This window comes from Dermacentor variabilis, chromosome 4 (assembly GCF_050947875.1).
Source record: "Dermacentor variabilis isolate Ectoservices chromosome 4, ASM5094787v1, whole genome shotgun sequence".
Classification (NCBI taxonomy): Eukaryota; Metazoa; Arthropoda; class Arachnida; order Ixodida; family Ixodidae; genus Dermacentor; species Dermacentor variabilis.
Genome location: NC_134571.1, coordinates 226,418,754 through 226,433,213, shown reverse-complemented (window position 1 = coordinate 226,433,213; position 14,460 = coordinate 226,418,754). Strand labels below are relative to the sequence as shown.

At 50.8% G+C, this 14,460-nt stretch overlaps 2 protein-coding genes across 4 annotated transcripts in view; both read right to left on the bottom strand.

Moving 5' to 3' along the window:
* The window catches only part of LOC142580140 (uncharacterized), a 545,246-nt gene that overhangs the window by 31,748 nt on the left and 499,038 nt on the right, over nt 1-14,460 (bottom strand). For 2 of the 3 annotated variants that reach the window (XM_075690972.1, XM_075690974.1), the window contains exon 4: nt 13,580-13,709. In XM_075690972.1, coding sequence (XP_075547087.1) covers nt 13,587-13,709 — 123 coding nt within the window. In that variant the 3' untranslated portion in view covers nt 13,580-13,586. Of the gene's footprint in view, nt 1-13,558; nt 13,710-14,460 lie in introns of all 3 variants that reach the window. The other variant, XM_075690973.1, reaches the window with a different exon arrangement.
* LOC142578534 (uncharacterized) overlaps nt 1-14,460 on the bottom strand; it is a 150,352-nt gene that overhangs the window by 52,290 nt on the left and 83,602 nt on the right. The gene's annotated exons all lie outside the window — the stretch shown is intronic.

Sequence of the window (14,460 nt, the reverse complement as noted above, 5' to 3'; positions counted from 1 at the left end):
GAAGATTTCGGCGAGGGAGCGGGGTGGTGCGATGTCAAGAGGAAGAAACAGGCCGACGGTGTGACCGCGTCGGCGCACAACCAGCAGGTGCACATGCAGCGACGGACGGTAACCACGTCGAATACGGGAATCACCACAGCGCAATACAAAAGGAAGTACGCCCGACAAGTGCATCAGATTGCCATGGCAATCCGAATGCCAGAGTTACCGCCGGACGATTACAAAATCGTCGTACGCCCACGAGGCGGTTTCAACGTGCGCGATTACGGGACGGATCGCATTTACTGCTGCCTACGTATCGCGGCGGGTGTAGCCAGAGAAGCGGCCGGGGAAGATAGCATCTGCCTCAACGTTAAACAGAACGTTGTGGTGCTCAGCATGCCGTCTGAAGACAGAGCTAAACGTTACGGAGCTATTAGCAAGCTTTGCGTCGGAGACCGAGAGTTCGAGGCGAACGCCTATCAAGCCGCCCCGGAGAACACTTCCAAGGGCCAAACTTCCAAACCCCGGTGTGCTGCACGCCAAGCGCATGGGCAACACAGACAACATAATCGTTTTGTTCGACGGATTCCACGTACCAAGATATGTATATTACGGACCTATGCTGGTGAGATGCTCCCTCTACAGGAAGCAAATTGACGTATGCTACGAGTGCGGGCGAATGGGACACCGCGCCGACGTGTGCCCCAATCCCAACGACAAGATTTGCCGTGGATGCGGACGCAACAATCCGTCGCCTGACCATCGATGCGAGCCGCGTTGTCGACTATACGACAAGGGACACTTGACGGGAGACCGCAGGTGCAAGGCGAGATACAAGACCCCGTACATAGTCAAGCGCCGCCAACTAGAACGAAAAAGACAAGAAGAGGAAGTAGCGGCTGCAGAGTACGGCAGCTGTTACAACAGCAGCAGCGACTGGAATGGCAACGGATGCTACTACCTGAATTACCCAGAGATAGACCGTCATTCAGTCACTGACAACCGAAGAGGACGCTCGGCTAGCCGCGGCGTTGCATCTCTACGCTCACAGACGTAGAGATGCAACCGCAGCAGCAACCAAGTCGCCTCGATGGCGATGGGTTAAACACAGGCATCACCATGGCTACACACGCAACGAATCACACTAACACTGGGAAACAACAACAATACACAATCTGGCAGTGGAACTGCCGGGGCTACAAGAGGAAGCGCGCTAATATCCAGCAATTCATACGCAGCCGCGAGACGAAACCGGACGTCATCCTTTTACAGGAGACAAACCATCCGGTCAAACTAGCTGGCTACAAAGCCACAGATGCGACCGCGGCGGACAACAGACAAAGGAGGAAACCGTCTACACCCCGCGTGGCAGATGGCGCGGGGGCGGTGGTGGCGCGCCGGCCGTCGCCCCCGCCCCGCCCGTTGCCGTTCGCCGCCGCGCTCGTTCGGCGTAACGTCACTGTAGCGCAGCGCGAACTTCCCTGCGTAAAGATACCTCACGTATTCGTAGAATTAATTCCTAAGAATGGCCGCGGACTCTTCGTCCTTAACGTGTACAGTAAACCCACGCTGCAGCACCGCTTCGGGGACATGCTCCGGGGTGCGCGCGCAGCTTCAAGCGACGAGCCTCTACTTGTTGCGGGCAACTTTAATGCGCCCAAGGAGCCTGGGGCTACGCCCGAGAAACACCCAAAGGCAAACACCTTTGGGAAGACTCGCAAGACCAAACGCTTGAACTGATCGTGAATCCAGCCGATCCTACACGCAGAGGGAACAGAGTGAGTGTCGACACGCTACCAGACCTCGCGTTCGTTTCGAATGTAACCACAGCGCGGTGGCAAAATACGCAAGAAGATTTAGGAAGTGACCACATGCTGATCGAGATGACGATAGGCACGGGCCCGAGCGGTCGTGGAACCAACCCTGTAAGCAAAGGCCGTAAACCCAAACTTGTGAAGTGGGACACGTTCCGCAAGAAACGAGAAGCGGGGCGAGGCGACGAGCCGATTACAGACATAGACGAGTGGACCGAGACGCTCAGAAAGGATGTAGAAGCGGCAACGAGCGAAGTTCCGCCCGAGGCGAACCTCGAGATACTTGACAGCAGGCTGCTACACATGTGGGAAGCAAAGCGAGCACTTGTAAAGAGATGGAAATGTCAAAGACATAATAAGGCTTTGCGCAAACGCATAACGCAATTAGACAGAGAGATCGAAGAACACGCTCTCCAGGTATCCAGGGCACAGTGGGAGGAGACGTGCAACGGCCTCGAGAGGCAGATGGCCGGGGCGAGCGCTTGGGACCTCTTTCGACACCTATTAGATCCGGAGGAGACCAGGGCCGCTCAAGGCCACAAGACTCGTAGACTAGTAAGAGATTACAAAGGTGATAACTTCTTCGAAGCAATACGTGATCGTTACATTAAGAAGGCCAAAAGCATCCAACATGGCGAATACGATGGCGTGGCAAACGAGAAATTGGACGCGGAATTTAGCGAAGCAGAAATTCGGATAGTCCTGTTCGAATTAAACACCCGATCGGCGCCCGGCCTAGACCGGGTTACCAACAAGACTCTCCGTAACCTAGACGACGAGTCGATCTCCCGCCTCGCGACCTACGTCAACGAGTGCTGGCGAGGGGGCTCCCTTCCCGAAGCGTGGAAACGGGCCCGCGTTATCATGATTCCAAACCCGGCAAGGAAGTTACGCTCGATAATCTAAGACCGATTTCGCTTACGTCTTGCGTCGGCAAAGTCATGGAACACGCAGTTCTCACCCGCGTGACCGACTTTCTCGAAGATCGTGCCGCGTTGCCGCACACCATGCTAGGATTCCGCCGCAACCTCTCCTCACAGGACGTATTGCTTCAGCTTAAACACCAGATCGTAGACGACAGTACACGCTCCACTAAGGCAATCCTCGGCCTAGATATTAAAAAGGCCTTTGATAACGTTAAACACGAAGCAACCTTAAAAACAATTATAACAATAGGACTACGCCAGAGAACGTATAATTACGTTAGATTTCCTCGCGTGCAGGCGTGCATGCATCGTCGTTGGCGACGAGGAATCGCCGGAATTTGAGACGGGTCCGTCCGGCACGCCGCAAGGATCCGTCATATCACCATTAGTCTTTAATTTAGTTCTACTAGTTTAGTTTAGCGCTCAACCTGTTTTCCGCTCCCTTTGATTACCCCTACCTCTGTCCTTTTTTGCTCGTCCTGAGCGGCGCTACTAGCCTTAAACAGTTATGACATACCAACTCGCCCAAACTGCCACGCTTTAGTTCTAGTCGGTTTACCCTAGAAATTAACAGAAGTAGAAGGATTGCATCACAGTCTATACGCGGATGACATCACCCTCTGGGTTCCCGGGGGAGGATGTGACGGTCACGTCGAGCGAACGCTACAGGCAGGAGTAGATGCGGTCCAGAATTACTTGCCTAGAACGGGCCTCGAGTGCTCGGCTACCAAGTCCGAACTGTTAATCTACAAACCCACAAGGAGAGGTCGTAAAACCCTGCGCGACGAAGAACGGGAATACTCCAAAATACGTATTATATTGGCAGATGGTACTCCCGTACCGCACGTAGACAAAATTAGAATCCTGGGGTTACACCTGCAGGCAAATGGCCATAATGGAGAGACGGTGCTGTTGTGCCATTACCACCAGCCCGGAATCCGAATCCACAAGATGCAGAATTTATCCTGCGAACGCCCTTTGGACAAACCCGGGGCTGCGCCGAAAGGCCCAACCCCCTAATTCTCCCTTGACAAGTCAAGATGCTGAGCCGTCAGGCAGCGGCGTCCCAGGAGAAGCATCGGCAAGCGACATGTCCAAACGTGCAACAAAGTGCTAGACAGCCCGGCGCCGTATTTTCTTTTCCCTGGAGGTCACCGCGCACGGCAACTTGGAAGCGGGTGGCCAGCGCGGTCGCTGGTTAGACCTCTCGGACGACCGTCGAGTGCTGGCTTTGTATTGTGCCGTTTGAGTAACAATCGCTTCTCGGGGCTTTATAAGTCCCTACGCCGCCGCCTGGAAAACCGGATCCACCGACCCACCGGGAGCCCAGTGCCGCTCTCGAGTGGAGTGAGATGTGTCACGCTTGGAGTCTGGCCGGACGTCGCCGTGCGGGAACAGTCGCGTTTGCTGTGGGCTCTCGGCCCCCGTGCCGATCCGACCTTGTCCTGTATAATGACCTGTATTTAGTGTATAAATTCCCTTTCGTTATTCTCACCGACGCCTGACTCGGAGTCTTCGCTACCAACGCTCTGTCACGAAACGGGTGACGAGCGCTACGGGACCACCTCAAAGCCGTAATAGTGGTGGCAGCGGTGCAAAGTCGTAACAGTGGTGGCAGCGGTGGGATGTCGTAACAGTGCGAAGACTTCGTCGTTCGGTAGATGACACGATCCGACTTTTGCGTCGCACGAATAGACGCAATGGTATGCGTAAAGACTGCGCGATCTGTCTCGTGCAGGCGTACGCGATAAGCCGCTTAACGTATGTTGCCCCCTATCTTAAGTGGATAGGGTGCGAAAAAACAAGGTCGAATGCATGATACGAAAGGCTTTTAAGAAGGCGGTCGGCGTTCCACTCAACGCGAGCACCGACAAGTTTCTGGAGCTCGGGCTTCACAACTCACTTGACGAGGTAATCGAGGCGCACGACATAGCGCAGTACGAACGATTATCTAATTCAAAGACAGGTCATGCATCCTCGAGGCACTCGGCATCGCGTACCACACTCAGCATGGAGAAAAGATGGCGGTTCAGGCCTCGGTCCGCAACCGCCTGATCATCCCGCCGCTTCCCAAAAACATGCACCCGACGCACCACGCCGCGAGAGGCAACAACCGAGCAAGAGACCGTCAGAAGAAGTTTGGCAACAGCAGCGAGGCGGTGTACGTAGACGCTGCGCGATATGAAGGAGAGAGAAGCGCACACGCGATCGCGGTTGTCGACCGCACGGGTAAGTGCCTCGCGAGCGCTACAGTGACCACGGGACACATGGAGGCGGCCGAAGAAGCTGCAATAGCCCTAGCACTGGCCACGGTGCCTAGCGCTGCGATCGTGATCAGCGATTTGTAGGCGGCAATCCGCGGCTTCGCGCGCGGTCGCGTCTCGCGGGAAGCGGTCCGCATACTCCAAATTGGTGACGACGGCGACTCGTCATCGCCCTCGCAACCCCAAAATTCTACAGTCTTCCTCCTCTGGACCCAGGCACACACCGATGTCCCGCTCGCGGCCAACGAGGCGGCCCACGCCACGGCTCGCGGTCTCACACGCCGAGCCGCCGCAGATTATGTTGCCTCCGCCCCCGCCCCCGAGAGCGGGGCATCGGATCTGCCTGATCGGGACACTGCAACAGAAATGCGGCAACAAGAATCACAGTGGACGTGGGGTGATCGCCTGACCTCGATCAGAGACCTCACCCAACACTTAAGACTCCAAAAACGCACATTCCCGCCACCACACGACAAGTTAAACAGGAATGGGGCCGTAACTTTACGCTTGCTCCAGACACACAGCTACCCTAGCCCCGCGGTCCTACATCACTGCTACCCAGGTTTATATCCAACAGATGCCTGTAAATCTTGCGTACAGCGAGCAACGCTGCGACACATGCTCTGGGAATGTGCTGGCAACCACGGTAATGGGACCACATCCGTTCGCGACGCGTCCGTAATGGCGGCCGTTTCCACAGTACGGGAAGCCTCGAGCTTGCTTTTTCCCGACGCCGCCCCAGCTGCGGCGTCGGGAAAACGTTGGAATCGTTGAAACGTCGGGAAATCGTTGGAGACGCCGCTGGGAGGCGGCTCTCAAAAGTTCAGAGTTGGCAGACCAGCTCTGGGCCGTCCGGCAAGCCAGAGATGCCGCCCGAGTCCAAGGACTTCGAGCCGCCACCTGAGGCCACCACAACGAAACTGCCGGCCATTCATAATAAAGTTTCTTCTCTCTCTCTCTCTCCGCTGTCGCCGTCTTTATTTGCGGTCAATATGATACACAGGGGCTTTGTAAAGGACGTTTCACGCATCGCTGCGCCGCTGACACATCTAACTAAATCTAATGTCGAGTTCATGTAGGAAACGCCGCAGGCTGACGCATTTCAAGAACTCAAACGACGCATGCAGTCGCCACCGGTACTTGCGCACTTCGACGAAGACGACGACGCAGAAATCCACACTGACGCCAGTGACCTAGGCCTCGGCAAAAGTGGGAGGCAATTATTCTACGACCGAAAAAAATCTTTCACCATCATTTGGGCTACAGCAAAATTTGCCCTTGACCTATATGGCAGGCCATTCAAAGTCGTCAGCGACCATCACGCGTTGTGTTGGCTAGCGAAGTTAAAGGACCCTTCAGGACGGCTACGGAGTCTTGTAGTCTGCGGAGCCTCAGACTACAAGAATATGACATCACTGTAGCCTACACTCTGATGCCGACTGCGTATGGCGCGCCTCTATTGACCCGCCACCGCAATACGACGAAGATGATGACGCCTTCCAGGAACAATTACAGCAGAAGGCTTCGCTGCAGAACAACGAGCGGACCTGGAGCTAAAAAGAGCCTCCTCCACTATTTGAATGGCCACACCGACGTTGTCTCTAGAGCACTTAGGCCAGGTTTGTCTTCATTTTCGCTGCAGACCAACGTGCTCGTAAAAAAAAAAACATCTCCCCAGTCCACGCAAACTACTTTATGGTTATGCCCATGGCACTGCTGCCAGAAATCCCGCACGCCCTGCACGATGATCAGACAGGCGGGCACTTCGGATTTTACCGCACGCTCGCAAGAATACAAGTGCTACTGGCCACGCCTCGCCACCGACGTCACCCGTTACGTGAACAAATGTCGACACTGTCAGCGACGCAAGACACCCCCAACAAGGCCAGCAGGACTGCTAGAGCTCACCGCGCCTCCATGCCGACCGTTTCAACAAATCGGGATGGACGTATTGGGGTCGTTTCCGACGTCAGCATCCGGAAATAACTGAATTGTCGTGGCTACCGACTACCGTACCCACTACACCGAATCGAAAGCCCTATATATACTAAAGGTAGCAGAGCCGAATTGGCGAAATTCTCCGTCGAGAACATCCTGCTGCGACATGGCGCACGAGAAGTCCTCATCACCGACAGAGGAACGGCTTTTGCAGCAGAGCTCACCTAATCCCTTCGGAAATACAGCAAGACATGCCATAAGAGGGAGATGAATGCTCTTACGGAGCGCTAGAACAAGACCCTCGCGGACATGCTAACAATGTACATGTGCATCGACGTCGAACACAATACGTGGGATACGGTCCTGCCGTACGTAAACTTCGCTTATAACGTGGCAGTGCAAGAAACAACTCAACGCCGTTCAAGCTGGTTTACGGAAGGTACTCGATGATGACTCTCAACGCCATGCTGCCGCACGCCACTGACGAAGAGAATCTCGACGTCGCCGCTTATCGCCAGCACGCCGAAAAAGCCCGACAGCTCGGCCGCCTGCGCATCAAGAATCAACAGAGGACCGAAAGCCCACACTACAACCTTCGATGACGCTACGTCGAGTACCAGCCCGGCGACCGTGTTCGGGTTTGTACCCCAATGCGCCGACGAAGACTTAGCTAGAAGCTTTTATACCGCTATTTCGGACCCTACAATGTCATCCGACGCATTGGCGCACTCTACTATGCGGTCTTGTCAGACGGCACTCCGCTATCACAGCGGCGCCGCTCACGACCTGAAATAGTCCACGTTGTGCTACTTAAACCGCTCTACCAGCGCTGACGAACTTTCGGACTTTGCACAGCTGAACTTTGGACTTCCTTTTAATTTTTTTTGGTCTGTACTACATTGGACTTTGTTGTTTTATTATTGTTGGTGAATAACTGTCCCATTGTTTTTGGCTCTCCTGTTTGTAGCATCGGGAGGATGCTTTTTGAGACGGGGGCATTGACAAGTGCACTTGTTTATCTCTTTCGAGTGACCGCTTTTCACCGTCTAACAAATGTTGTCACTCAGCGCAGGACGCGCGCGCATGTATCGGGAATTTCTCGAATGTTATCGATGCCTCTTCCTGCTGCCTGTTGTGACCGAAGCTTGTGTCATAGAGAAAGAAATATAACAAGAGGGGACACTCGGCAACATACGCCACGCCATAGTATTAACGCCGACTGTTTGCTGCCGCGAGCATCAAAAAAAAAGAATGTGAAATGAGATTACCAGAAATTGTTTTATTATTTTTACTCTTTCCCGGCAAAAGTAAAAATATCTGCGTGTAAATTAAATTAAACTTTGCGGCTTACTTCCGTTGCCTAGCGACAGGCGAATCGGCGAATGACGAGCCAGAGTCATGCGTCATTCGTCAGACACACCACCGAAGCGAGAGAGACAGGCCGCGCATCCGAGCGTTGGCCTGTCCGGTCGCCCGTCTGCCTGTTTTTCTATTTTTCGATTTAGCCTGGTTTGGTGGGCTCACGACGAATTATTGCGTTCTTTCTGAACATCGACATGGCACTATTGGACTACGGCAAGGTGACAAACTTTGTTCGACACTCTGCGACGCATTTCAAGCAATTAGGATTACGGCACGGCACCTAGGTTAGACTTGTGACGCAGTTAACGAAAAACAGCGTGGCCGTCGTGGCGCGGTTAATTTGAATTAATGAGTCGTACTGCGCGATGTTTGCGACAATTTCTATGAGCCCCAATATTATTTTAACTTATTTCGGTAGTTTTTGAGCACGCTAATCGCACAGAGTGCTGTGACGCAGTTGCTAGAGTACTGATTCTTACTGCGACAAGTTTTGGCGCTTTCGGTGACCCCCAACATTATTGTGACAATATTCGCTACTTTTAGGGGTACTTTAAAACGCAGTGGGCGCGCCTGGCACTGTGACGCGGTTGGCGAAGAACAGCTCGGTCGTGGTGCACAGTTAAGTTTCGCGCTTTAATGCACTGACAAGTTCGTGGCGCTTTCTCTGACGCCCAACATTTGGCGAGCAGCACTGCTTGTTTCTGCAGGGTTGTGGGAAGAAATAGGCGTGCTCCTAGAAGGACGATGGCCTCAGGCGTTATTGTTAGTTTTGTTTTTATTGATGCAAATAGCTTCAGTTCCGCTGAGACCCAGCTGTCGAGTGGGGGCTGCTGGATAGCACTGATAATTAACCGTAGCTGCTTGTCTGCTTTAATTGCGTCAGCGACTTCTTGAACCGAGAAGGCCTTTAAGATGTTGTGGCACTGGACAAAGTTGACATACTCATTGGGTACCTTGTCGATGCGGGCACACATTTTCGCCTCAGGAACTGGATGCCTAGAAAGGTAATCGGAAGGATCGCTACTTCCTGCAGTAAGAAAAACTTGTAATTCACAGAGCGAGGTGCTCAATGCGCGCGGATGATCTTAGGTTTTCCAGTATGCTCACCAATGACTTGTGATCAGTCAGCAAAACGAAGTTGACTCCACAAACACTAAAGACGGATGTGTGCCCATACAGGTGCGAGCGTCTCGCGTTCAGTTTGGAAGTAGCGGCTTTCAACTGGTCTAAGCGCTCTGCTTACACAAGCTATCACTGCAATGCGTTCACTGCCACGCTGTATGAGGATAGCACCCAGTCCATGTGGACTTGCATCTACCCCCAGCTCTGTCGCTTAGGATATGTCAAAGCAAGCAAGGGTGGAAGCATCGGACATGGCTTGCATTAGCTTCTTAAGAGTGTCCTGCTGTCATTCTTTCCACTCATTTACAACATTCTTCAATGTCAGTTTACGCAAAGGCTGTATGAGGTCAGCAAGATTTCTCAGAAATCTGCCTGAGTAGTTGGTCATTCCTAGCAGGCTCTTCGCTCTTTGTGGTGACTCCAGTATTCTAAGTTGTAGGAAGGCTGCTTTTTTCTTGGGGTCAGGAAGACCGCCATCAGCTGAACAATTAAGTCCAAAGAAGTTCAGTTCACGTTGATGAAAGTGACAGTTCTTTTCATTTAGTGTCAATCCAGCTTCGTGGAGTCACTGCAGAAGAGGCTTCCAAAGAGGTGCTGTGTTCCTGTTTTGTTCGCCCAATGACGAGAATATCATCAGTAACGTTCAGGACATTAGCGACGCCATTGAGCACTTGGCGTATGGCGTTCAGAAACATTTCAGCTGTACTGCTGATGCCGAGGTTCAGGCGTTTGTAGCGAAACAAGCCAACATGTATTGAGAAGTGTGTCAGTTGCCTTGAAGAAGGGTCAAATTACAACTGATGATATTCATTCTTGGAGTCAAGATTGGAGAAGATTGTTGCTCTATTTAAGACAACAATGGTGTCATACACTCTTGGGCACAAATTTCGTTCAAGTTGAATGGCAGTGCTTAATGAATGAAGATAGATTTCGCATCGTACATGGAGGACGGTGACTACACGCATGCAATGCAGATTCGAATTTCATCAGGCTGGTGTGGTTTAGAAACAATAAGCACAGGAGAAACTCATAGTGTAGGACGGATGGCTAACTCGATGATGTCTTCTCACAGGAGGCGTTCAAGTTCATTTTCTGTGGCGTCACGTAAGTCAAACTGAATACGCCTGTGTAGTTGTGAAACAGGTGGAACGGTGTCGTCCATAAAAGGTGAATGTGCTGGTTTTTGAGTTTTCCAACTTCATTAAACAATTCGGGGAATGTTCCACGGTTTACTTGTCACCTTGATGTTCATTAATTTTGTATCTGATCTGCTCAAGCCCCAGGTTGAATGCTACTGTAAAGCTTAAGAGTGGTGCACATTTTCCTGGAATGACAAAGATGTCTTCTTCATTGCAGTTATCTTTGTATCTCACTGAGACAGCGACTTTGCTAGAAGTTCAAGTAGGGATGTTGCTTTGTCTGGGAACACTTTGATGAATGCTTCCAAGAGTTTCACCTATAAGAGATCGCTCATAAAGTCATTCTCGCCAACAATTTACCCTGTTGTGCTTGTGTCGATTATTTTTTTATTTATTAAATACTGCGGACACGTGGTCCAAGCAGGTAGGGCGACATATGGTACATACAATGAAAATCAGATTGACAAAACAAATAGAACCATGAAATTACAAGAATAGGAAGTGGATTCAATTAGGAAATTCCATTTGGTTACTGTTCGAGAAAAAAAAAACTTAGATTTGTTTGCTCTTGGAAAGTAAGGGGTTAATGCATCATGTCTGCGGTGGCGTGCAGTTCTGGTCGATAAATGCGATAAACGTTCAGATGGGTCAAGACATAAATTGTTGGTGTGAAGAAGTTTAAGGAATTCAAGTCTCTGCTTCTTTCTTCTAAGTTCGAGTGGTTCAACGTTGTTAATTTTCATGAGTTCGGTGGGGGAATCACATCCGGAAAATTTGTTAATAAATCTGACCGCTGTTCTCTGAATTCTCTCAGCACTATTGATATTAGTTTTTATGTATGGATACCAAACTAGGCAAGCATATTCCAACTTAGGTCTAATCAGGGAGGTGTAGCCTAGTATTTTAACGTTAAATGGGGCTTTCTTAAGTTTGTGTCTCAACAGGCATAGTTTTCTGATGGCTGGCGAAAGTGACTGGCACATGTTTGGCAGTGGCAATAGCCTTTGGTGATGGGCCTGCTTGAGGGGAAGTCATGGCAACAAAAACATAGTCGTCACCATTGAAAGGTATTTGTATAGCGCAACAAAACAAGGGCACAAGAAGAAACGAAGACGAAGACAAGTGGTTGTCGTCATCTTTGTTTCTTTTTGTGCCCTCCTTCTGTAGCGCTAAACAGATACCTTTCAATGATGACCAACCAAAAATACTCGTCACTGCTTGAAATGGTGTCACGGGTAGGAGCATGCTCTTTGGTACTCGAACTCTTCTTACTGCACACTGCCTGTGTATTCCTGTTTCGACCATTACTATTGTCCACTGTTTGTGCCATTCTCGGTTAACGACAGAATCGTGCGAAGCGACGAACCTTGTTGCATGCCTTGCATGTTTGCCCCATGCAGCACAATTCGATCGTGCGCTTTGGTAAGGCCCCTTCCCACCGCAGGTGCCACAATCTGCCGATGAGACACAAGTTCGTTGGGGTGCATAGGTCTGCCGTGGCACCTGTCGTCAATTTCTTTGGTCTTGGCCATGGTGCTGTCCTTTGTGCACTTCGAGCGCTGCCGCATTGCTGTCGACGTTCTTTTCAATTTCGGACGCATCCCGTGCGACATCCTCGCACATTCTCCCCTGTTTAATAAGTCTGGTAAAGTCAGGGACTGAAGCATTACATATTTTGAAGGCGCTAACATCTTGTAGCGAGGTTCATTTGTTTCTCGACTTCAGCGTCGATGCTCTCAAATTTGTAGTGGTGAGAAAGCTGCCGGAGGCGCGCGTAAAAGGCGTCTAGTGACTCACCAACGTTCTGCGGTGCTTGACGAAATTTTAGATCGCAAATGTCGAGTTCACTTGCGGAAAAAAAAAATGCGCACTCAGTTTCTCCTGCTGTCTTCCCATACAACGTTCTTCAATGTCAGTTCACGCGGAGGCTGTGTGAGATCAGCAAGATTTCTCAGAAATTTGCCTGAATAGTTGATACTTCCTAGCAGGCTCTTCGCTACTTGTGGTGACTCCGGTGTTTTATTTTTGTAAGAAGGCTGCTCTTTTTGGGGTTCAGGATGAGCGCGATCAGCTGAACAAACAAGGCCAAAGAAGTTCAGTTCACACTTTTTTTCGTTAACTGTCAATCCAGCTTCTTGAAGTCACTGCAGAACGGCTTGCAAGGTGGTGTCGTGCTCCTGTTTTGTTTGCCCAAAGGCAAGAATACCGTCACTAACGTTGAAAGGGTTGAATGCTGACCTAACTAAAGAGTTGAATGCTGGGCAAGCTGGTATTTTGGCATGAGAACCTTCCGCTTTATTTCAATATGGCACTCAGTTTCGCTCATGCTGTATCATATTCCGGCGTTGATGTGCTCTGCGTGGTCTTGGCCGTGCTTGTAACCATTGCAGCTTGCGTAGTGCTGAGAGGGAGGGAGCGGAATATGTGGTAGACTTCATCACCAACTTAGTGCAGGAGGAGCCTTTTCTGGCGTGTATCTACCGTGATATCGCACGTTAAAGAAAGTTCTCGAACGTTTCTATCGACTGACTTCGTCCTTTGTGGCTGCGATTGCCGGTTGGCGCGTGCTGCAGAGGAACGAGATGACCGATTGACTGTTGGTTTGGCACTCACGCGAGATCAAATAACACTTTTGACACCATTCTAGTCTTCCTGCCGGCCGGGATGCGTTCTGATTGATGAGATAGGTGTGAGAGGATGATGCAAGCTTGTTGCTTAAGCTTCCATGTTTTATTATCTCATGGTTGCCAACCGAGTATTCATATTTGGTTAAATGCCGGTAATAAAGACTACAGTAATTTCGAATCTTTCTCATTTCCAATTCAACATTTTCACCAAACTGCTATATTTCTTCATCATCATGACTGTGCGGTAGACACTTTCGGTTTTTCTCTCTCGTTCGTATTATCGTTGCGAAGCTTGTTTGTTTTCATGCGTAGGAATGTAATTCTTTACACTCAGTTAAATTGATAATCTGCCTTATTGACAACAGAGAAAGGGGCACGAATTACACGGTGCTAGAGTGCGTTCACCTCGGCCTCAGCCCCAGTAGCCGCTGAGGTCGTTCCAGTGGTTCTCGCGCAGGGCAGCCGGTCCTGCTGCACGGGCGCTGATGCCGTGCCCTGCACCCTCGCCAGACTCTCCGGCACGCAGCAGCAGGGCCTGCACGCCACATTGCAACAGCTGTGAGATTCCTTCTGCCAGCCATGGTTTCCAGACTGGCTTCGTCCGATGCAGTGCATGAACGTGGACTGCTAGAGAACTTACCTTTTAACGCACAAAAAAAGAACAGACTTCTTATCCTACTTTTAGCTGCTAGCTTTTTCTCCTGGCTAGATTGCACTGATTTGTCCAATTAATTGACATGCATTTTGGGCTCTCATGAACAAGTTACGCCATGCACATTCGAGAGAGGGCCCCGAGTTATTTAGCTTATCGGGCCAGATCGTGATCGAATCTGTAGTACACATTTCTCGAGATTCGTTGGATTTGAGTTTTTGCTCACGTTTGGACATTCCGTAATGGCGCATTGAAGGCCACCAGAACAGTTTCTATTACGCCTTGTCGCAAATCATATGCCCCAAAAGAAAATCACGAACCCCCAGTAAAATCTCAACCCGTAAATAACGGAACGGTAAGCGGATCAGCGCAAAACAATGGCTCGGACAAAGAGTACGCCGACCTCGGCATATTTTCCGGCACAAGTTATGGCCATGTTGCTTTCAGACGATGAACCATGCATGTTTGCCTCCTCCGCCAGCACTGTCTCTAAGTGCAAAACGTGGCATGACAGAAAGTCGTGTTGCAGTGCAACAATGGCATATTGTCTTATTCTCGACCCTGCCAACACTGAGGTTCACCTTTGCCATTAGTGGTTCCATCGACTGAAGCCGCGGAATGGTCAGTAGCAGAT